Below are 24,039 nucleotides of genomic sequence, written 5' to 3'. Positions count from 1 at the left end.
CACATCTCCCACCAGTCCTTCTCTGTTTGTGAAGAGAAGGTCTAGCGGGGCACCACCCCTGGTAGGTTCACTGACCAGCTGCGTCAGGAAGCTATCTCCCACGCTCTCCAGAAACCTCCTAGACTGCTTTCTCTGTGCCGTGTTGTGTTTCCAGGATATGTCCGGGAAGTTGAAGTCCCCCATGAGGACAAGCGCCGACGATTTTGCAACTTCTGCCAGCTGCCTATAAAACTCCTCATCCGTCTCCTCATCCTGGTTCGGTGGTCTATAACAGACCCCCACCAGGATGCTTGCCTTGCCGGCCTTCCCGTGGATCCTAACCCACAGGGATTCAACCTTATCATTCCCAGCCTGGAGTTCCACAACATCGAAAGATTCTCTAATGTAGAGAGCCACGCCACCACCCCCTCTGTGCTGCCTGTCCCTCCTGAAGAGCCGATAGCCAGGCATTGCAGCACTCCAGTCGTGGGAGCGGTCCCACCACATCTCCGTGATGGCAACCAAGTCGTAGCCTGCCTGCTGCACGATGGCTTCCAGCTCCTCCTGTTTGTTACCCATGCTGCGTGCATTAGTGTAGATGCACTTCAGCTGGGCCATCGCCTTCTTCCCCGGCCTAGCCATTGTTTCCCCCGGCACAGCTCCAACAAGCCTTGTTTGAGCCCTGTCCCCCTTCTTACCTAGTTTAAAGCGCTCTCTATGAGCCCTGCCAGCTCCTGGCCTAGGATCCGTTTTCCCCTTGGAGATAGGGACCCGTCTGGGGCCATCAGGCCGGGTGCCGAGTAAAGCTCCCCATGGTGAAAAAAACCAAAATTTCTGTGCTGGCACCAGCCTCTGAGCCACCTATTAACCACGGGAGCTTTCCATGTCCTCTCTGTGCCTCTCCCCCCGTAGGGATGGACGAGAACACCACCTGCACTCCCGCTCCCTCCACCAATCGTCCCAGCCCCCTATAGTCCTGTTTGATAGCCTTGAGGCTTCTCTTTTCAACGTCGTCACTGCCAGCCTGGACTATCTAAAAGAGGGTAGTAGTCAGAGGGGCGAACCAGGTTTGGAAGCTTCCTGGTAACGTCTCTGACCCTGGCCCCAGGGAGGCAGCAGACTTCCCTATGTGTGGGGTCAGGCCGACAAATAGGGCCCTCCGTTCCCCGGAGGAGGGAGTCGCCCACAACAATCACCCTTCTTTCTTTCTTTTTTGGTGGAGGTGGTAGCAGAGGATGGTTACGATCCATCGACCTCTGGGTTATGGGCCCAGCACGCTTCCGCTGCAGGAAGTATAGGCAGTAAATAGGCAGTAACTGCTCCCTCTGAACACTTGACATCCTTGGCTGGTGCAGTCTCCGTTCACCTTGAGAATGCTTCTCTGCTTCCCACAGCCCTGCTGTTCTTGTGGCCTCCTGCCTCTGATGCTGATGTCTCCTCCTGTTCTGATTTCTAGGGTGGATCTGGTCAGCGCAACCAGCCCAGCACCATGCAGCAAAAGTCTCAGGCTACCAAAACTGCCTATGGCACTTCTCCATACTGGACAAACTAAATCCAAAACCGGGGAGGGGGGAGAGAATGAGAGGAGAGAAGAGAAAAGAAAAGAAGCCGAAGCCCGTTCCTGGAATTATTAGGAGAAGTAACTCCTCAGCCAAATGTCTGTGTGGGGAGAACTGCAGCCAGCCAACCATCCTCTGTGCGACTCACCCGCTTCCTCTTTGAGTTGCTGTTGTATGTAATATATTTATGTATGTATTTGTAAATGTAACAGAGCCTAAATGTGGTTTTTCTGCATCTTGCAGCCCGTCTTATTTTCTTTGTAGGAAAACTAATTATTAATTTCCCATCTGCACCAGGGCATCCTTCCTTTGTTAAGCTCTATAGGCTTTATAACCGTCAAAGACAAACTGCGTCATTTTTATTGGAGCTGGAGCCCATTTATTTAATGCAGTTCTAAATTCAGGCAAAGGAGGAGGCCTGGCCCCCCAAAAAAGAATCAAGATGTCCTGGTGGTTTGATTTCTGCCCCCACCCCCCAGTATAGCTGTTACTTTAAAGGGGGAGGAAAGGAAGAAAAGTTTTGTGGGCCTTCCCCTTTCTTTAGTCTCCCCCCTCCCTCCTGCTGTGGAAGATGAATTTGTGGGCAGTTTGGTTACTGTGGCCCTGAGCTGCAGCCTCATCTTTTTATTTTCCAATTTTTAAATAAATAATAATGAAGAAAAACAACTTTTTTTTTTGTTTTGGTTTTGTTTCTCAAGCAAGAGACTTCAGATAGCTCACTGTGCCCTGGAACTCCCTTTTGCATCATTAGAGGCAAAAAAAAAAACTATGCAGCGGTTTAAATAAAAGTATAAGCTGTGTCTCTTACCTCTTCTTTGCCCTGAGCTGTCCTGCCCAGGATTGCCAGAGCTGACAGATGGAAACTTCACCTGTCCCTCCCCCCTTTTCTTAAAAACAAAGACCAGGGAGGCAGCTCCTGGTCCTCCTTGTCCTGCACCAGTGCGGTGAATGTTTTAAGAGTTTTATTTCTTTTTAGTCCTTCCTCCACTTAATAAAGGTCTGAGCTTACCACTGGTGTTTGTCTGCATTTCCAAAGGCTCTAGGAGCAGTTTTGCCTGTCCCTTTCCCCCTGTTCCTGCAGCAACTTGAGCAAAGCTCATCTGGGGTGACGCTGAATAATGAGGCAAGGGTGAGTAATCCTCAGCACAGCAGGGAGAGGATGCAGGGCTGGTGCAGGGGCTCCAACCTCTGCTGTCTGCCCATGGTGTCCTTGGTCATGGTGCTCTCTCCTGGTCCCTGCAGCAGCAGCCGTGATGCCTAAGGAAGGGGAACAGCTTTGCCTGTGAGGCAGAGCTGTTGCTGCATGTGCACACCAGAAGGAAGGTTAAGGCTAAGGGCTCCTGAGGGACAGCTGCCTCTAGCTTGTCCTTCAGGGCCTGGCACTGCTTGTGGCAGCAGCAGCAGAGGCAGTAACTGTGAAGCCACCTTTGGCCACTGAGCTTTTTTTGCACTATTGCCCTGTTGATAGTTGAAGACAAACAAGGGAAAAAAAAAAAAAAATACTTTTAAGGGTGATAACCAGTTTTTCTTCCTTACAGCCACACTTTTGCCAGCTGCCAGTTCTGGCACCACCCTGCTATAGTGGAAGCAGTCAATATGCATACCCAGCCCTTCACATACTTGAAGCAGCATGCCAAGAACTGCAGTGGAAGCCTTCTGCCTGCCCCAGGCTTTACAGCAGCACTCCAGCAGCAGGCAGCCTCCCCACTGCCACCTGCTGCTGCAAACATGCTCGGGGGGGGGGGGGGGGGGGGGTGGTGCAGCTGTGCTCACCCCACCACCTTCCAGCACTGGCCCATGTTTGTCCCCTTTACATTACTGCTTTTCCACAGCCCCCAGGTGTAAAACTTCCATCCTCAGCTGTATGGGCGGCACTAGTTTTTCTGTATGCTTACCTGTACCTACAGCACTGCACGACAGTAGAGAGCATCACAAAACATCTCAGGAGCTGTTATTCAGAACTTTAAACAACCCAGGCAAATAAAACAGCTCCATTACCAGGAACATAACAGTACAGGGATATTTTCATTTTTTATTTTTGTTTTTTTATTAGGAGACAGATATGCGGAAAAGACAAAATATAGCCACTGACGGAAAAGACAACAACAAAAAAAAGCATCGGTTAATTCTTTCTGGAAAATTATACTGAAATAAAAAGGAAGACGTGGGCTATTAGCTGAGAAAACTACTAAGAAATCTAGTGTACCCTCGTGGTTTGAGAATGGTTGAAAACTGCATTTTGAAGGTGGCTGTAATTGCAAATGTAAGTGCTAATAGTGGCTGAGAGAGGGGTGAGGGTGTTAAGAAAAAAAAAAACAGAATCCACAGATCAGGTAAACATTTTTCCTCAGTCTCTTAGTTTCAAAAAAAAAAAAAAAAAACTCAAAACTTCAGTTTGCATCTCAGAAAAAGGAACCCAGCAAGTCAACAAGCAATGACACTGCAAAGGACAGTGGGGAAGAGAAATTAGTCTGTAGTAGGCGCTCTCAAAAATAGGTCATGTTTTTCCCTTTAAAAAAGGGTAATGGAAGTATCATGATAATGTATTTGCAAGCTTGGTGTTGTAAGATGCAAGTCACTGGACTGACTGATACACACAGTGAAAACGGTCAGAAGTACATGGGTGATCCTGAAAGATGCAGTATTCTCATTTCAAACCAGGTCATCAGCAGGGCCCTCGCTGCACCACTCCCTATCCCACACTGCAAGCTGCCAGCTGCTTTCCCTGCAAGACTGAGTCCTGGGGATGGGCCGGATGGGCAGCAGCCTCACTAAACCCCATGGCTGGGACAGGGCAGGAGAGGGCCCACAGTCCTGCTACCATACAAGCAGGACACTCATGGAGCACTAAGGGATGAGGTGCTACCACCAGGACTGCCTTTTTTCCCCCCAGCAGGGAGGGACATGGGGCAGAGCCCACCTTTGAGGAACCCAGGTGCTGGCAGACATCCTCCCCCTCCCTGCTCGCTCTGGGGAGCCAGTGCTGAGGGGGCCACATCCCCATGCCCGCAGCCACCTCCCCACTTAGTTTGCTCTCGCCTCCCCCCGCAGCTGGTGCCATACCATGAAAAGCCCTGAGATACATGACGTGGGGCACAAGTAAGCGCCCGAGGCAGCAGCTCTCATCAGGGTAACTGCCTCTGTACTGCTAGGAGGGGAGGGTCTGACCCCACGGGGCTAGCAGCTCCTGGCAGCCCCAGGGCTCAGCAGGTGAAGGCAGGGGTGGCTGCTGCTGGAGATCCCATCCTAAAGGTGAATTCAGGCCGCTGCACCACAGACAAACAGGAAGAGCACATTGCAAAGGGGTCAGGGTGCCGAGGAAGAGTTCTGCAGAAGTGAGCATGCAGGATACCCCTGCCCGCAGGGGAGGGCTGCGAGCTCTGCCACAAGCTCCCAAGAACATGCAGGTGCACCAGCTGAAGCATGCTGCTGAGAAGCTTGGCAAGCCCCATAGGGCTTTCACCGCATCCCTGGGGCTGCCACGGAGGAAGGGGGAGAGCCCGGTATCCCTGCTTCCCTTCTGGCCCCTGCCACGACCACCATCCAGCCCTGGTGCCCATGGTTGCAGCAGAGCTGTACTTACCAACACCTGACCTACACAAGCAAGAGAAAAAAGGCTCAGGGCAGCACTGGATTGAGGGCGCAGGAAGCACATGCGCTCCTAGCAAGCACTGGGACAGGAGGCTATCGGTCTTTCCCCACGCCAGAGACAAGTTTGGGATGAGTGCTGGCCACAACAGGTGGCCACAGGGGCAGCAGGACACATCTGCTCTCCTTCTGGAGAGGGGCAGCTGGCAGCAGGTCGCAGCAGTGCAGCTAATCTGGACTGTTTCAACCCCAACTTAGCCTGAAAAAAAAAAATAGCGACCCAGGGCTCAGTTGTACAGACGTGAAGTGTTATGTGTCTATTTTAGGGTTTATATCACAAGCCTTTTTCAGAGACAAAGCTGATTGTGCCCGCTGGGGCTCCAGGGGCCAGCTATTTCCTAATTTGAGCAGGCTGAAAAGGAATACTGTACCTTTCAGTAACATCCCATCAAGCTCAACACACAGTAGCTTTACACTCTCCGCCCCACACCTTAAAAAGGAAAAGCCAGCACCACAAGGCTAAACGAATGTACACACGCTATTATTGTAAATGGAGCAGCTAAACCTTGGCAATTTGCTTTGTGTGGATTTTTTTTCTTCCCAGTAAGTGCAGCACTTGAGCTCCCCAAAACCCAGCTTCCAATGGGTTTGTTCTAGCTTTAAATACATTACACATCTCAATGCAAGACTATTGAATTCAATAACCTAAATGTGAGCAACCCTGTTTCGCTGTGAGCGTTTCGTAGAGAAGTGAAAAGGGGAGTTTCTTTTTTAAAAAGAAATCATAATACAGTGATGAAAGGGTTAAGACTGCAAGAATTCAGACATTCTGTGGAGGGTCTCTAAGAGGTCCATAAAAAAGGAGCAAACAGATCCATACAACAGGAGACAGCAGGAGACAATAGGTTTTTGATCCCCCCCCACCCACCCACACACTTTTTTTGCTGGACTGCTGCTAGGTTACTGCTGCTCCCTTCTGGCCTGAGTCAGCAGGGCAGTACAGGGGCATAGAGGGAGCAGGTCACGACTCCTCGTTGCCAGAATCGTCGTCATCGTAACATTCAGCGTCCTCCTCCTCCTCATCTTCGTCATCAATGTCATCATCATACAAGTCGTCGTAAAGCAAATCCGAACTGTTGTCAGTGGAAGGCACTTTAGTTTTGATGCAGTACTCTGCCAGCGTAGTGGGGACCTTCACGCCATCCTTCTCTGCCTCGGCTTTGGTAGCCAAAACCTGTTTCCTGCAGGAGGAGGACAGAGCAGCGTGACTGGGGCTGCACGCTGGTGCAGCTCTCTGCCTCCTGGCCCTGCTCTCCTGGCAGCCCAGGGCCCAGGGAGCTGTTTCAGCCACCGCCCGCGTCTGGCTGAAGCACCACAAGCAGCACCAGCAACAGATTTAGTTCCCATAGCCCCGGGTTTGGGAGTACTCCATTTGTTTGCGGCATCCACACTTCCAGCGACATATGAAGTCGGTTATTGCACCAGGCCCTACACGAGCGGCCTGCCAGGGCTCAGAGCAAGGTTCGTTACATTAACTGCCCTGCTGTAGAAGGGCTGTTCAGGGATTTCCCAAGGCGACTTACCACCGCGGTTTCAGAGGTGGTATCCGCAGCCTCCCCCACCACCGAAGACCAGCCCGGCATGCCCCAACCTGGCATTCCCATGGGCATCTGGCACCGCTCGGCTCCCCCAGGGGAGCAGGCAGAGCTGTAACCCCGCTGCTGCCCGGGGCTGGCAGGACACAAGCGCTCCCCGACACCCCAGGGTGGGCTGCGAGCTGCCTCCTTCTCTGTTTGTGGAGCAAGGCCAGCTCTGCTGAAGCCAGCTGCCGGGGACAAAGATAACCTCCAGCAAGGCTCTTCAACCGGCTCAGGCCAGCAACCGCCCTGCTCAGCTCCAACCACGGCTCTGCTCTGCGTGCCCAGCTAGCCGAGTCAATGCAGATGTAATTGGTATTTTGCCAAGCAAGTGAGACAGCAGCCACTTTGCGGTAGGGGCTGCTCATTTGTGCTTCCAAGCCACCCTGGCTCAAGTTCATATCATCTTCCAACAGCACCTGATGAACCATGAGCTTCCGAGCAAGGGACAGTCAAGACTGAACAGTGCTCCAAGCTAACCAAACCCCAAGCTTTGCAAACACTTGCCAAATCCTGCTGATATTCCTTCAAATTGGAGGGACAAGATTATGATTCATGAGTGCATTAAGCACAGAATTAGTAGGATGCAGTCAGTTTGAATCACATCCTAAGCAATGCAAGCAGTGCTCAAAGGCAAGTGGGGACTTCAAGTGGGATTTACTAGCAGCCAATAGGTTTTGTGGAGCATCATGCCAGATTAGTCTGAAAAAAGAACAATTCAAAGACAGATCAGCCTGGTCCTTCTGCTCCAGAAGTCTGCACCAATTCTGTGCTGAAAAATCTAGAGACCAGAAACCTGGACTTGGAATAAAACTGTAGAATTCATTTCTAAAGAAGCAATCAGAGTGAGAAGCTGGTTTCAGCAAGTTCTGCAATCAGTCTGTTTTGTAGGATTCGGAGCAGGAGACTGGTAGCACAGCATCACAAAGAACAAAACTTACCTTATGATTTCAGCATACTCCTTGTCTTTTCCTTTACTGTCCCTCCATTTCCTGAACATGACTGATGCATCCACATTGGCAGGAGAGAAAGTGTTGGGCTCATTAAGCAGAGAAATTACACTCAGTAAGATAGTCCTGAAAAAGGTAACCACAACAGCAGGGTCAGGGCTAAAGCATTCACGGATCCTGGATGCTGACAGCTTGTTTGTTGTTTTTTTTTTTTTTTTCCCAGGCAAGGCATCAGAAAAGCATCAGAATGCATTGTTTAAAGTCAAAACCTAAGCTAAGCACAACTGACCAACAGCTAGAGTGAAAGCGGGTATTTATGAACTTCAGACCATGGCTGGCAGCGTGGGGAAGGTGATACAGTACAAACCTCAAGGACCTGACTACAGACAGCAATGTGCTCCAGAAAATCTAGAGGGGAGAAGCTCTCTAGCACAAAGAAAGCTATTAAGGCGGTCCCAGCACCTCTCCAGGCTGGGCTGGGGAACACTTCTGGCTTGGAAGTGGTTTTGTACCGATTAAGTACAGCCCAGAGAGTGCTCCAGCTGCCTTGCCCAGGGGTTCCCACAGACTGAACTGCAGAGGCCTTTCCTTTGCTATCTGAAGCCAGAGCTTGTATTCTAACTAGAAAAGAAAACAAGTGTGGGGAGGGAACACAGAGCCGAGTGCACTCTGGCACCTGGCCCACCACTTCTGTTCATGTCCTTGTGACAGCAATGACCAGCAGAGCTCAGCTCAGACCCACTCAGCTAGCTCACCCACACCTCCTGGGGATGGTGCAGGGTTGGAAACATGCTTGGTGAGCCTGTGCCTGGTGACATGCAGCTCCCCAGCAGCGAGACGGGCTCTTTGCCTGTCCTCCTGCAGAACAAGGAGGACCGCAGCAACCCGAGGCCTGCTGATAGGGCTGTGCTGCTGCCCCTGCCCAACTGGAAGCCCAGAGGTTGGAGCTGTGGCCAGGTATATCCTCTCCTCAGCCCATGCACCTCTGGGGCTGCAGCAGCATGTGTGGCAATGGGAAGACAACACAGATGTTTCCCAATATCCAGGCAAACTGCCAAGCACCAGCAGGATTCAGCTACTGGTCCTCAGCAAAACCAGCATGAACCAGGCACATAAACCCTGCAGATGAACAGCTTTCCTGGGCTTCTAGCAACAGCAGCAAGCTAGCTAGGTACGCTCCTCCTCAAGCATTCAGTGAGGGCCACCACCACATCTCGCCCAGCCCCTTCTCCTGCATTTCCTACAACCCTCTGCACTCCAAAGCTTCAGCCCCTTGGCACTCGCACTGCCACGACAAGCACAAAACTCAGCAGCAAGTCACGTCAGGCAGCTCTACGCATGCAGCAACCTGGCTGCAGCTACCACAACATCTTCACCCTCCTGAGGTGCTCCCACTGGCAAAAGCTTTCAATGGAAATTGAAGGAAAGACCAAAGGCAAGTGATAGGTCCTGGAATACAGCTGTACACAACAACTGCCCTGCAGAATTGATTAAAGGAGCCTAGGGCCCCTCTGCACTCACATTGATTTAGAGGTGCACTCAGAGCAGTGTATGCTGAGCACATCTAACTGCATTTAACTGGCATACAGTGCCAGGAAATGCCTGGTCATTTGGATGCTTAGCTTCTTGAAAGACTTTGAAACAAAACGCTTATGTCTGGCCAGCCTGCTCAGCACGGCTATCAGGAGAGCCTTCTACAATTTGTTTTCCAAAGGACATAATTCAGTAGGAAGAGAATGACAGCTCTGGAAAAAACTGCCTGGCCAGACTGGAACGATGGGCAGGAGAGTGCCCGTCTTCCACTTCATCTCAATGATTTATTCAAAAGCCTTTGATTCTTCCCAGCCAGGCTGTGAAGCCAGGAAGTTAGCTCCAGCAGCACTGTAGCGGTTTTGCTTAAAGCGAGCAAAACCTGGGGAAGGCCCAGGACAGGAATTAGTAGCTGGATTTAGCATCTGCTCTACCCATCTTACTTCAAACAAAGTGAGAAAAGGCAGATTCTACTGCAGTGCCCCAGGCTCCAAAATCAGTGCAAAGCCACTTAAGCACACCACCAAGGCCAGCGGCCATGAGCGGTGAGACTGCTGCTCATCCCCAGCTAGGGTGTTACATCAGCTCCAGGAGTTTTGGTACCTCTGGAACTGCACACTGCTTTGATTCAAACTCTGCTATTGGGGGTACACAAGGCACACTAACAAGAAGGGATCCCAGTGCATGGGACCCAACACCACCGACGGGTGATTACATGGGGACTGAAAACACCCTCAGCATCAGATGCAAACTGCACTATCCTGGATACAGACTGACCTTCTGCAATATTCTTGGGGATCTGTTTCTCATTCAGGCCACACTATATTCAAGCTGTTTGCATGAAGAGCAGGGATTTCAAGCCTGTCTTGTGCTTCTGTGCATCCTTCCCTCCCCATTCCGGGAACAGTTACCTTGTGAGCCGTTCCCTATCAGCTGCCACACTACTTCTTTCAATGTTTACAGTGCCATTGTCTTCATCAGAGCAAGTCCCTCCAGATCCCTTTATCATCAAAGGAGAGAAGCCAGCAGAAGCTCAAGGAATCAGCTCTGTTAAGTACCTTTTTGTCTTCATGAATCAACAGAAGGCTCAGAAACAGGTGAATTTCATCTAAACCCAAGCAGATATCACATAGACTGGTTGGGAGTCCCAACCAGTGCATCCTGTTACATACCTTATTGAAAGATTTTTTTTGTTCCAGCTGCTATCCACATTGTAGCTTCTCAAAGCCATTTTCAGAGGTTTAGAGGTAGATGGAGATTTGTCTTAGCACATTTTTATTCTCCGATATCAAGTAAAAGGTTTACCATTTAGCTGAAGTCAAATGTTAGATATGAACAGCTTGTCAAGCAACTCAATGCACTGTTGGCAGCTGAAAGAGCCAACAAAAGTCAGCATCCTCAGGAAGCAAAGCAGCAGTGAGGCCAGGCATCACCTCTCCTCACAAGGTATGGATGTAGCAGCATTTCAAACATTGTGCTGAGTGCATCTGCTGAATATTGAACACCTCAAAGGACACAGTGGAGCCAGGGGAGATATGGAGAAGGGTAGCCAAAATGATCAAAGATCCTCAGCTCCTAAGACCTGCCACCACTTCCTCAGCTTTATGGCCCTGGGGACACAAGGATAAGCAGCATTCTCTGCCACACAGATCATAGCTGCATTCCTCCACATCTTGCTGGATGTTTGCCATACTTACTTGTGGCTGACTCATCTTGCTCTGAGTGACAGGAAAGTCCATGTTAAAAAAATAAAAACAAATATGCTTGACACCTTTAGAGGTAGAAGCACAGGTGCTCTCCAAGCTGAATGATATCCCACCCTGCAGACACTTCAGCCATGGTCAGCTGCAGTGAATTGCCAATACTCAGCAGGATTTACAAAATTCAGTAACTGAAGAGGTTACACATGCAGCTCATTGCAACCATGCTCCCCTCATGCACCTCCAGTCCTGCTGCCTCCAATCTGACAAACTCTGGAGCCTTGCAAAGCCAGATGGGATCCCAGCAGGAAGCATTTGTATGAGGCACTTAGCCCAACAGGCGGTGCTGGCAGTGGACTAACATTTAAGGACAAGTTTTGTTGCCACTTGCCAACACATCCAAGGAATGTTTTCTCCCCAGACATCACCCCTAAGCCCAAAACGTTCCAAGAGAGTAAGCACCAAAAACCGCATCGCGGTAAGGAAAAGCAGCAACCAGAACTGGCAAAATGAGTTTCACATCAAGCTTTTGGTGCTGTGTATAATGAAATAGTCAGAATGTGAGTGTGATCTAAGTAATTAATGCCTTAAGCTGCTTCTAAACTCTGTTTAACTTGCTTGACATCTAGTCCTAACAACTGGAGGAGATATACTGTTTTTTCATACATTTGATATGGTTAATAGCCACGTGAGCAGAAGGACAACTCAACATAGCTCAGCAGTACACAGTTTAAAATATTATTTGAACTATTTAAAAAAATTAAAAGCCAGTCTGGACTAGAACTTGAGAGAGCGCTTCATACTCACTTCTACTTGGGACAGATGGATTGGATAACATTTAGCTTAAGCTTTTAAGGTAAGACTCCCAACTCTTTATAACTTCACACAACTCAGATGGACCATTTCTCTTGAGCCTTTTTAACCTTGAAGTAGCACGCTCCAGGAGGGAACTTCAGTTGTTATAATTTGCTGACTGTTACAAATCCTAGTTTGCTGCCACGCTAGTTCTAGTTCAGCACTTTGCAGTGTGTGTTACAATCCCATTCCAAGGGTAAAGAATCCAATAACCCCCCCTTGCTAGATCTTTGCTTTGAAAAAGGCTTTTTTTCAAATTAATTTCATGAAGCCAAGTTAGATAAAAGCAGAGTCAAAGCATCAGAAAACCCTCTTCATATCTCTATGTTCCCCCACCTGGGTTGAGATCCCTAGCTGGATCTACCAGTGGAAAAACCTATTTAAACTAAGGAATCAACGTCTAATAAATCACTCTGAAAACAAGCATAATTTTCATATGATATGCTAAAAATCTAGGGTCAGTTATTTTAACTTTGTTTGCATAATGAATCACATTAAGTAGTTATAACAGAAGTACCTGAGCTCAAGGTCCTTTCCCTATGTCACTCCTGCTGCACGGGTCAGTGATCTGCTATTTGATGTTTGTTCTGTGAGTTCTTTATTGGTAGCTTTATTGGTAGTGTCTTGAAATTAGAATGAAATCCAGCTGATGTTTCAAAAATGGACATACTAGCCTTGAATGCTGCTGGTACTTAGTGATTGTTTGGTTTTGGCAGCAAAAGAACTACCTAGCTAACTGCTCAAGACACCACACTACAGGACAGGAGATAGGGACAAGTATTAGAAGGCAAACTGCAGGTAGCACTATGCATAATTTTAATCCTACGGGGCCTGAATACTCAGAGATGTCCTTTTCTACTAGTTGGTATCTTAGAAGAGTTTGGATAACATGTCTTGGGAAAGGTTAAAACGTTTGAGATCGCTTTAAGAACATGTAAACCTGTGAATATGGCAGAAGGCTCTACATCATTAACCCAGCATCAGGACAGAGTATGCCCCCAGTATCTTCAGACAGCTTGGTGAATCCGGTTCCTACCTGATTCAAGCTCTAAAACCCCCTAAAGTCTTTAATTCCCTTCCAAACCTTTTCCCAGCACAGGCTTTAGTCTAGGAGAGAGATGACAGGCCTCTGAGGTCAGCTTTGTACACCACTGGTTCACACTGTTACCTGACATTTTGGGTAGGGTTCCACCTCTCAGATGGCAGCTCTCCACTTTGCGGGTCATCTACAGGCGGGTGAAGAATTGAAATACATACATCTCCGTTCTGAAAGACAAAAAGCAAAGTTGAGAACAGCCCGGCTCAAAGTAAAGGTCTGAAGACTCAATTCCATCTCTGGCTATGTTTGAGCAGTTTTGCCTTGTTGATATGAAAAAAACGTGCAAGAACTGGAAACAGTTCTCAATCCTTCCTAGGTCTCATATTAATATGTTCAAAATCTTCCCTTAGTCTGCAAATTGAAATAAAACAATCTCAGGCCAAGATATTTTAGAGAATGTAGTTTAGAGAATGTAGCAAAGCAACCAACAATAGTTGGTAAAGTCACGTAAAACTAAATCAGTCTCTAGACAGCACATACTGCCATTGTGATAGAGATGAGCTTTAGTCACACGAGACCTAAAGTAGGGTTAATTTTTTTCTTCCCCAGTGGTAACTGAGTTAGCTACAAGAATCTTTACATTCAGGGATTTAGCACTCTATCCTAGCTCAGGTATCAAAACAATGCTTCTCCTGGGATGCGCAGAGGTTGAACAGATGGTGCAAGGCAGGCTGAGGCTGCTCCCCTAAGACATAGCTGTTTGAAATATCAGGTGAAAAAGTAGGAGATGCTCCCTGAAGGTTTCACAGAAAGTCCCTTCCAGCATGCAAGAGAAAGAATATTTTGGCAGCATATGGAAGCCATACAGCTACATAATCCTCAAGCTGTGTTTTACTCACCAGCATTATAGCCTGAATATAGATTCAAAGTTTCATAATGCCTACCACTTATAAACACTAAGAGAATTGCTTTTACCGGTTTCTATCAGCAACAGCACCCTGACACGATTACTCCACAGGAGTACTGTAGCAATGTTCACCACAGCTGATGTCCTCCAGCAAAGCAGACCCCAGGGGCCTGTGGGGTCCCAGTGCCACCCCGCAGGATGGGGTGAATGACAAGGCTGTCACTTGTCACCTTGATCTAAGGTACGGGTTGGTCAGAAGAACAAGACAAACTGAGGATCGGCTTTGTAGGAGGCAGCAAACAGGCAGCTCCCCAAGCTCGGCTATGTCCTGTGTCCTGTCAGATCAGTGTAGGCAAGGGGAGAGCTTATCCTACATACATTTTTGAAAGACAGGAACAAGGAGGATGGTGTATTTATCTGCCAGAGGAAGAAAAACCACAGGAACTAGCCTATACTTTATTATGACAGAACTGAAACGCCTTATTACCTCAAAAATAAAAACCCCAGTATTAAATGCGGTTTTACCAAAATCCAGCTAGGTGACCCAAGCAAACTGGAGATGAGGAAAACACATAAGCTCCTCGAGTCTCTGCTCAGAACTGGAACGTCAGCCTCAACCTCTCCATCTGGTCTCACCAGCAGATTCTGCACACTGCTACTGTCTTTCATCTTCATTACACTGAAAGATATTTTTCCCTCCTGACAAACCCTCAAACCTCAAGCCCTTTGCTGATTTATTCTCAGTTTCATTTGGAGTTATCCCAGTGCCTCATCTTCAATGCTTAAATGTTTCCAAAACAGCCTGCAAGCTGCTTCAGATTCCCTCAGCTCCAAGAAATACTGCTATGAACACAAAGTACAAAACTGAGAGCTGGAGTATTTGAACAGTAACCCCACAATACACCCATCAGGTTTTGGGTTACTTTCTCCTCCTACCTTCAGTTGTTCCTAGAGTCAATTTTTCATCTTTCCCACTGGGACTGGGCCTTTCCAAGATTCGTTTTGTATATACCACTTTGGTAACCATTTCCCACTCACCTCCTGCATGAGAATTTCTGCATTCAGAAACAACCTCTACAGTATGGATCTGCAGTAATATGCAGGTCCTGAGATTTTATTTATTTATAGACCAAGCTCTCATGTAACTGAAAGAGAGCCTTGAAGAGAAACACCATCCTTGGCTACACGTTAGATTTGATGTCAAGTCCAAAATTCAAGCCAGGAGACTATCAGATGGCTGATTTTAGGAAGTCCCTGGGCATAACAAGGCAATCCTGAGCATCCAGTAATTAGAACTGATTACTACCCTGCTCTGCACTGAAGTTTGGATAGGCTTTGGCCATTTCTGACTAGAATATCAATGCAGTTTAATGTGACACGAAGTGCACTCATTCTGGATGGACATCCAGCAGCAGCAGCTTTCTAGAAAAGGACCTTCCAAGCCCAAGGCATCAAGCAAAGCCATCGTTTGTTCACAGTGAGGAAGTGACATTCCTGTTTTGAACTGGACCCAAAGGAAGCCTGCAGAAACTCAGAGACCTGTGACAAGATGACAGAGCTGTACTAACAGGAACATTTGTGAAAAAATGTTTAGCCTCTCAAACTACTCCAAGCAGCAGTCCTAGCGGGCTGACACATGGTTAGTATATTCTGAAGTTTAACAGGAACTTGACTGGCCTCCACTAAAAGCTTAAGTCAAATTTTAATCCAAAACAGGCCTTCAACTTTCAAATACGGCTCGTTGAAATTGGGTAGTTTTGAACTGATTGCACTAAGATTAGAAGCAACATCGCACCCACGAAATGAAACGCTCCTTCTCACTGTCTTTGCACTAGCGCTGTTGAAGTCTGTCTTAAGCTGCTGCTCTGTAACACGACAGCTCAGCTCAGCCAGGCTGATAAGCTAAAGATCACTTGATATACGAAAGCCCAGCAAGAAACACAGCCTAGCCTATTTGCGGCACACAGAGAGCAATTTGTGCTATGCCCAAACAGTGGCACAGGAGAACAGCTTGGCCCTGCCAGCCCCCATGCTCACACAGTGCCGGGATGCACCAGGCATCCTCAGCACAGCACTTCCCCGTGCTGCCTTCACCCTGAGCCTCTCCAAGCAGCCTGTTCTCAGCATCAGAGACATTTTCAAGCTAGGGAGTGCTGCTTTCTGAAGAACATTTGTATACAAACGTTCCCCTTCAGGAGCTGCTACGTACTCATACCACGATCCAATTACGGATGCAACAGCCCACAGGTGTTACCCTTTGAACGTGACCCACACACGCACTGAACTAAGTGCTGCTCCAAGCTGGCCTGCAGACATTTAGCCCAGAGGTATCTGTTCAGTCTTCTCTGAAGAGCAACCAGGCTGCACAGGACTCCTGAAGCTGGACTCTAGCCTAGCTCTGGTTCTTCTGCAGTCAGTGCCCTGAGACCAAACCCCTTCATTCGCAGAAGATTGTTTCTTGTTTCCCCGTTATATCTTGTTGCATCACACAAAATTGTGGGATAAGCCAAAAACAAAGATGTACTTGAACAGCGTACAGACAACCACTAGTTGTGTAAGTATCACAGTAGGGTAACACAAAGACCAAACCAGCTTTCATCCAAGAATCCCCTAAAATTGTCAGCACTTGCAGTACAGTGCTTCAGCTGGGGCTATAGGCTGCAATTGCAGGTAGGAGAAAGGCTCCATCCCTGCCTGCAAGAACAGCTTTTCCTACAAATTTTAGGAATTAACTCTTGCTGAACCACAAACCTGATATTTAACACAAACAGCTTACCACTTTAGTTATGGCTAGAGATATGGAAATATGGACAGTACTAAAATTTAAGGAACTAGAAAGCCTTCTCACATGCCTAGGAAAACTTCTTTAAAAACCTTACCTCATAAATGTTGGGGTGCCACATTTTGGTCAGGAATCTGAAGGTAGGTGGTGAATATGGATAGTCAATAGGAAACTTAATGTGAGCCTGCAAAAAGAAAAAAATATTTTAGTTAGGAAACAGAACAACAGGAGATCAGCAAGTTACCATCACAATGAAAAAGTGGAAAACAATTTCAAGTAAGGCCATTGAGCAGTTTGTTTTACATACCAGTGTCCATGTGGAACCACAGTACAACCCTACACAGTTTCTTATAAGCAGTCTTTGTCTTTGTAACTAAGCAAGAAAAAAAAACAACACTAAATATCTGAGCCTTACCAGCCCAGGTCAGTCCTGAAAACAAGCCAAAAGGTGTTTGCCATGTCCTGATTCATGCAGCACTATCCAGCAACTGTTGTTCAACAGGGCAAAATAGATGTGAAAAGACAAAAAGATGGTTTTTTGCTGGGTTCAGAAGCAGGCTAAAACCATTTGCCATGATGAGGAGACCTGTTCTACATGTGCCAGTGCAAAAATTTTAATTTCATCTTTCCAGAGAGAAGATTTGTTAAACACTTGCTTAACTGACACCCAAGGCTTTTTGCCTTTCTTGTCTGAATAAAACTGGTCTACCTGGGTTCTTAATATCATACTTCTTGCCACAACAAACACGTCTGAATGCTGTTTGTGTCTGTTTAATAAATCCGTGCAACTCGATGAACCAAACACAGATGGGCCAGGACAGTGAGCACTGCCTTTCCATACGCACGAGGTCAGCAGACGGCAGTGGGGCAAGACTGAGCTGAGTCAGTTGTGCAGAGGCTGCAGAGATCCCAGCACTGGATGTGACTGCTGTGCTGCCCCGCCACTCGCAGCAGCTGGAAAAACCAGCCAAGTAGGGAAAAAGGGCTGAACCTAGACGGGTTAAGTGCCAGGAATGCTCCTCTCGGAAAATGGGGCTTATGCACCATGCTCTGGGCTGCGGAGCCCAAATCCTCCCCTCAGTGTTGCTCAGCCTGCCAGGACTCCCACCGCCAACCCCAGGTGGGATCTCCAGAGAAGCACCCAGCCCAGGAGGTGGTCGTTGACCTTGTTCACAGGACAAGGTATGGGAAGGTTTTGTCCCAAGTCCCAGAAATGTAAGCAGGCAGGCAAACAAATTCAATCACGAGCAATTAAGCAGCTGGCTACAGTTTTACTTACAGACTGGCATACGTCTTTGCATTGTAACCCAGCTTTTATCGGGCCAAAGTGCCAGGGAGCCAAGAACAGAAGGTTTTCTGTTCAACTTTATGAAACAAGCTGAGCAGCTCACATGGCTTTACGTGCTGCACGTCTGCTTGTGCTACTGGCGGCATGTGGGTATGTTACAGCAGCATCAAGTCCTTCCACCGCAGGAATTTGCCCCAGCATGCTCACAAGCAAACAATTCAGGATTTGCTTAAACAATCCTAGCCCTTGGTTTAAGGTCAGTTACGTGAATGGCACTGCTCCAAGAGAGCAGGCAAACGCCTGTTATCACCACCCCGCTGCAGAAATAAGCAGCTGCTGCAGTGAGACAATGCCTGGCTCCAAAACGTGCTGCCTAGGACTGGGAGCAGAGCAGAGATTTACCAAGGGCAGGGCAGATTTACTTCACCTTAAGAACTGCATCTCATAGCTGCAGACTTCTTGGGACCACTGGGGTTTTCCCAAGCCCATTCCTGTGCTTACATGCAGTTTCAGGAGATCTAAGGCTTGAAACAGCCCAAGGACTGAGATTAAAAATACAAGAAACAACAAAACTCAGGATGGGGCTAGCTACAAGATTTCTTGACAGGAGCTACATACATGTCTTCTACACTGGTATAGTTACTAGACAGCTAAAAAACCTTGCCAGCAGTGTATGAGCATCATCTTCACACCCAATATACACGGCTAGGGGCTGAGGAAGCAGGTCCCACCCCTACCAACACAGCCCCTCTGCTCCCACATCCTGAGATGAAGCCCTCAGGGCTGGGTGAAGACCACTGGGAAAGCTGAGCCATCCAGCATCCATGGGCTCTGTGCACGACGGCCATGCAGAAGTTATAGGCCCTGGAAGATGGTTTCCAACTTCTAAATCCTGTTCTGTAGCCACAGCTCTGCAATAGAAAAGGACAATCTGCCTGCAACAGCAAACATTAGAGAATTAATGAAACTTGGTGTTTTGCCATGGCTCCCGAGCTCTGGCACCAGAAAATGCCACTGGAGAGAAGTTAGAGAAGTCTTTTCTGCTCATGCAGAAGCAGCCGAGAGCCAAGCTTGCCTGTAACCAGCCGCATGTTCGGAGGATTCACAGGGGCACGCTATCTGTCAGTGAGCCTCTTCTAGCTAGCCTGCATGTTTAGCACGTTGAGATGCTGTGCTGGAGCAGAAAGCAAACAGAGCCTCCGTACAAAGCCTGATTTCAGAGCCACAAGCCCCTGAACTCGGAAACCCCACATTACAAGCAGGGATTTTCTAAAAAGCACCACTTTCAGGTTCCTGCACTGAGATCATTCAGAAGTTGAAAAGCGAAACCAACCGCTTTCCCAGAGCATTATAAATAGGTCCTGGAGGTTTACTCTGCGTCTCTTCTGTAACACAAGTTATCACAGGAAGTTACATAGAACCACTCTGCACTCGCTAAATGCTGTTTGAGTTTCTGGTGGGTTAAGTTAGTCAAGAAATTCCAACAAACTGCAAGACTGCTTGCACAGACTCGGCAACAGCCATGGTTACAAGTCAGGTTCCCCACACACACACACTAAAAGCCCAATTCTAAACATATTAAGGGGTGAAAATGGGACTGAAGTAGGCAATAACCACATTTTTCAAATAAAGCAGTAGCTCACAGTTCTCCCTCCTGCAGTTTCACCGATCTGAGGCAAGTTCAGCTCTGAGCTGCTTCCCGCGGCTGGCAAGCTCAGCCAGGGACTGCCGCATACTCAGTGTCAGAGCTGCAGGGCAGCTCGCTCCCAGCCTGCTTACAGCCAGATGAATTTAGGACTCCGGATTTACCTTGTTGCCATCCACACACACCTCCAAGCACCCAGCCGTTACTGCATTTACCTGTTTGACTCCTCCAGCTGAGCTTAAACTAACCAGGAATAACCCTGATTTCAGCTGCTGTCTCACCATGGCTCTTTGACACCACAGAATGCCCTTGATATGGGGAACACAGACCAATCACCCACCCGTTCCCCCTTCCCCAACTCATATGTATGGTCCCTAGAGGAAAAAAACCACTAAGTTAAAACCATGAGCTCCCCTAGTTTGCCATTCAACAGGCCAGACTGTCAGAAGATCCAGCCTTTTGCAGGCATTTACAACTACTGCACAAGAACTTCAACCCCCAAGTCGCAGCACACCACATTTTAAGGTTACTTGGACACCACGCTCATTTCAGCTGTTTCCTATTTTACTGCCTTGCTCCTCGGCATTGCCAATGGTGATCGCACTTCAGATTTCAGTTTCCTTCAGTCTCCAGCTTTGGTAAGGCACAGCCCTAGTGAAATCCGTATATGCCGGAAAAATAAAATCCTACTTGATATCCATGCTATCAGCCTGAAAATGCAAAGCTAGTGTTTCTACCAACCACTGAATTAAGCCCTGATAGTCATTATGAATAATTACTGCAGCGATTCTGAGTTTCCAGAGGTCTTGCCACATACTTGAAGCAACGCTTAAGTATTAATACCATCTCCCTCTTGGTGGGAAACACTATCACGAGCAGGATTCCCTCCTAAATTCAGCTGTCTAGAAATTCAGTATTTATTCCAGCTTAGCTCTATATGACATTTTGTAGTCTGACACTGACTTATTCTACTCTTCTCATGCTGGGAAAACCCAGATGCCTTGTTTTTAAGGCAGCGATGGTAGGAACAGTGAATCCATCCTATCTATCCTCTGCAGAGAGGTGACGGGAGGGGGATAAAACGGGGAGCACCCATTTCCTGGAAAGCCACCAGTGTCACAACAACTGACCTGATTTGGGGATATCAGGGGAACCAGCAGCTTGTTACAGTGGCCAATGGAAACTGCAGCTGCTTGATGTTTCTGACAGTACTTGGTAAAGATAATTTTTATTTTATAACATCACCAGCTTAGCACAAGCCTTACGAACAGACGACAACAATGGAAACAAAAATCCTCTGAAAACCCAACAAACTGAGATAAAAAGGAAGAGTTATATATATTTTGTGCTTTTTGGTAATGTTTTTGTGATGGTCTGCTCCAAGAAGCTCAGAGCCAAGCTCCTGCAGACAGTGTACAGCTCTCACCTCCTGCAGATCACCCCCGTGCCTGGGCAGGAGTGTGAGAAACACTCTGTAGCCAATAACTTAGGCTCAGGCGAGGATCTCAGTGAAGTAGTAATTTATTCGCGATTGCAACGGCGGGCGTCCCACAAGCAGGAGCGCACCTACTAGTCACACAGTACAGTTTATATACTTTCCTTCTCGACGACTGGGACCCTCCCCTGTTTCCTCACTGAGTGGGTAATCCAGGTTCACAACCTATCTGATGCTTCACAGACAATGCATGGCCTTCAGCTGCCGGCCTGTTAAATTTCAAATTTCTTTTGACTTTTTTACTATTTGAAGTGGTAATGTTTCTTTACTTATCTGACTTGACACAGTGATCTTCACCTAATTGCTCTAAGGAGTCTGGTTGTCTGCATTTTACAAGGTCCCCTGCTAAGTTTTCTTATCACTGCAAGCATATCTCAATACCCCGTTCCTTACCTTTAAACAATGTAACTGTGATATATGGAGTAATAATTCATGTCAAGAAGATGGTTGATGTTAATAAGGGGGAGATGTAGGAGTGTGGCCATGGGGGTCGACAAGCCCCATGGTTGGTGATAACATTGGACTCTTAAGGATGAGACCATCAAGAATGTAAAGAGTTTAGAGGGAACAAAGAAGGGTGATTCAGGAGACGCCTTGCTGTCTCTCTCGGGTTGCTTGTTCTCCAGCCGTTAAGACATGGAAGTTGCTGGGTGTTTGCAGTTGCCAGGCAAAGTTGTTGATCAATGAATAGTTAGTGGAAAAGTACTGCTGGGGGGCGAATGGTATAAGAAGGGAGCCTGTCCTCGATGATGAAAACAAACAGGGACACGAACAACAGGAACAGGCTAAGAGAACAGGGACCAGGACAGGAACAGGGATATTGATCGCCTAATGAAGATGGGTTCGACCAAACTCAGCAAACCGCTCTAAGAAACTCGTATAGAAAGTCGCTGGAAATAAGGGCACCGAAGCTGGAAGGAAGCTCAAGCTGAGAGTAGTGGACCCGCACACACAACTGCCCCTTGCTGGCCGAAGGTAAGCAGTTGTGTGCTATGGGGAATCATACGTCCTTAGAAACAAAAAATGTCCTGGTAACCTTACAGCTTATTCCCTTTATTAACAATCAGACAGTTTATGATCCTGAAACATGGGACCAAATTGAGGTCAAGGTGTGGGACTCTGCTACTAAAAATGACAAGGTTGTGGCGGGATCGCTCGGCACCTGGCAAGCAATCTCTGAGGCCTTAAAGAGCCATGTGGGACCACAGTCAGAAACGTGTGCTTTGCCAGACAGTGAGGGAGCTGCGGGCTCGTTTACGGATCCACCTGCTACGCCATCGGCCCCTCCGCTGCTACAGCCAACGCAGGCCTTTGCTGTTATGCCCCCTGGTGACCTGAACGTTCCTTTTGATCCAGGCCCTATGGGCCCTGAAAAGGAGCCGGATCTGCTTCCCTTCGATCCGGGAGGAATGGGATACGTAGGGCCCGAAGGCCGAGTTGCTTAACAATTTAAAGCGAGACATATTGTTCCCACGGCTAGCCCTGGAAGTCTCCGGTGTTTGTAATCAAGAAAAGGAATGGAAAATGAAGACTGTCACATGATCTGAGAAAAATTAATGAAGTCATGGAAGATATGGGAGCACTTCAGCTGGGATTACCATCTCCAACTATGCTCCCCCCAGTCATGGACATTAATAGTAATAGACTTAAAGGATTGTTTGTTAAACACTTGCCAGAATTCAAAAAACTTTGCCATGTTTATGGTCAAACTGATCTGATTGTACATACGTAAAGGCATACTTGGGTTTCTTATGAATATGTAAAAGCAATGTTCTATATATTTAGAAAGTTCGACGGTTGTGTGTGCGTGTTGGTAGAGCGTAGACTCCCCACGCATCCACCATTGTTTACGTGGCTTTTATAAATATTAATACATTCAGATTGAGTTGTATCTTCATTTACAACAGTAACACTGCAAAAACAACATTTTTATTCCCACAATTCCACCCTTCTCTTCTTTATAAATTGTTGATTTTTGCAAAACTTTTCTCTAAGGTGTAATTTGGTAGATATGTTCCTCTTCTTCACTTTCTCTGCTTTCCATCTCCTCTAATATCATCATCTTATCTGAGTAAGGTGGTGGCTCCATGGTCATTTGTTTCAGTAGTGCAGTTTCAATTAACCACTGCACTACCCCTGTGTAAGAGGACTAGTACAACAACCAATGGCTGTCAGAACTCCTGCTACTACAATCAAGGATGCAAATATGGACACTACCATCCCTTTCCATTTACCAAGATTCCAACGCTTGGATGATGGAAGTGCCTGTTCCTAAGGTTTCTGCCAATTCACTGGCAAGGGTGGTAAGCCCTTGCAATGCTCTAGTTACTATGCCATCCGGGGCAGTATTGTTAGGGATAAAAGTGCAACAGTGGTTGCTCAGTATCACACACACACACCTCCTTTCTCCGCAAGCATCATATCTAATGCTATTCTGCTTTCCCAAGCCATTTTGCTGGTGGCATCTAGTTGTTCAGCGATTCCTCTTATCGCATCCCTTGTATAATTTATGAATCTCTGCTGATTATAATAAATATAATTAATCCAATCCACATTCTTATTGATTGTTACCCACCAGAACAGTGACTCAAACCCTGCAGCAATTTGATTCCTGGCTTCCTGTTCATCGGGAACTCCTCTAGGCACCCCAATAGAATCTATGTACGCTCTATCATCAAATGATACTCCTAAGCTTCTTTTACTTCTTCTGGGTATTTGTGATGTTTCTCTTTCAAATGCCAGGGTGAAGGGTATAGCTAATTGAACAAGTGCACAAGTGCCTCCCCAGTTAGATGGTAGGGTGGACCGTAAGATCTTCCCTGCACAGTACCACCAGAGATCTGCCCTGGGGATCTCAAGTCTTGAGCAGTTTCCCATCAAGTCCTCGGTAGCATTCAAGGTCCTCGTGCACAAGGCAAATTCTCCCAGATGCTGGGTAGCACTCACACCCTGCCGTGAGAGGCAAGCTGTATGGTTACCTATAGCTGTAGAGAATGCAGGAGGAACCCTGATATTGCTATCACGCAAGGAAGGGAATAGCAAAGAGAGAGACTTACAGGCCTCATTTCCCCAGGCAGTCTTCTCT

General features: G+C 47.5%; 2 protein-coding genes across 3 annotated transcripts in view; one reads left to right on the top strand and one right to left on the bottom strand.

The window, feature by feature from the left end:
* The window catches only part of LOC310888745 (ubiquitin-associated protein 2-like), a 128,594-nt gene extending 124,665 nt beyond the window's left edge, over positions 1 to 3,929 (top strand). For both annotated transcript variants that reach the window (XM_083815758.1, XM_083815757.1), the window contains exon 28: positions 1,436 to 3,929. In XM_083815758.1, coding sequence (XP_083671884.1) covers positions 1,436 to 1,531 — 96 coding nt within the window. In that variant the 3' untranslated portion in view covers positions 1,532 to 3,929. The remainder of the gene's footprint in view (positions 1 to 1,435) is intronic.
* Positions 3,561 to 24,039, bottom strand: part of LOC310888757 (ubiquitin-conjugating enzyme E2 R2-like) — an 83,190-nt gene continuing 62,711 nt past the window's right edge. The window contains exons 2-5 of the mRNA XM_083815819.1: positions 16,624 to 16,710; positions 12,967 to 13,064; positions 7,705 to 7,839; positions 3,561 to 6,367 (exon numbers count right to left, since the gene is read on the bottom strand). Of these exons, the coding sequence (XP_083671945.1) occupies positions 6,148 to 6,367; positions 7,705 to 7,839; positions 12,967 to 13,064; positions 16,624 to 16,710 (540 nt within the window). The 3' untranslated portion in view covers positions 3,561 to 6,147. The remainder of the gene's footprint in view (positions 6,368 to 7,704; positions 7,840 to 12,966; positions 13,065 to 16,623; positions 16,711 to 24,039) is intronic.

Source organism: Anser anser (genome assembly GCF_964211835.1).
Source record: "Anser anser genome assembly, chromosome: W".
Taxonomy (NCBI): Eukaryota; Metazoa; Chordata; class Aves; order Anseriformes; family Anatidae; genus Anser; species Anser anser.
Note: the sequence above shows the minus strand (reverse complement) of the source record. Positions and strands in the feature narration are given on the sequence as shown.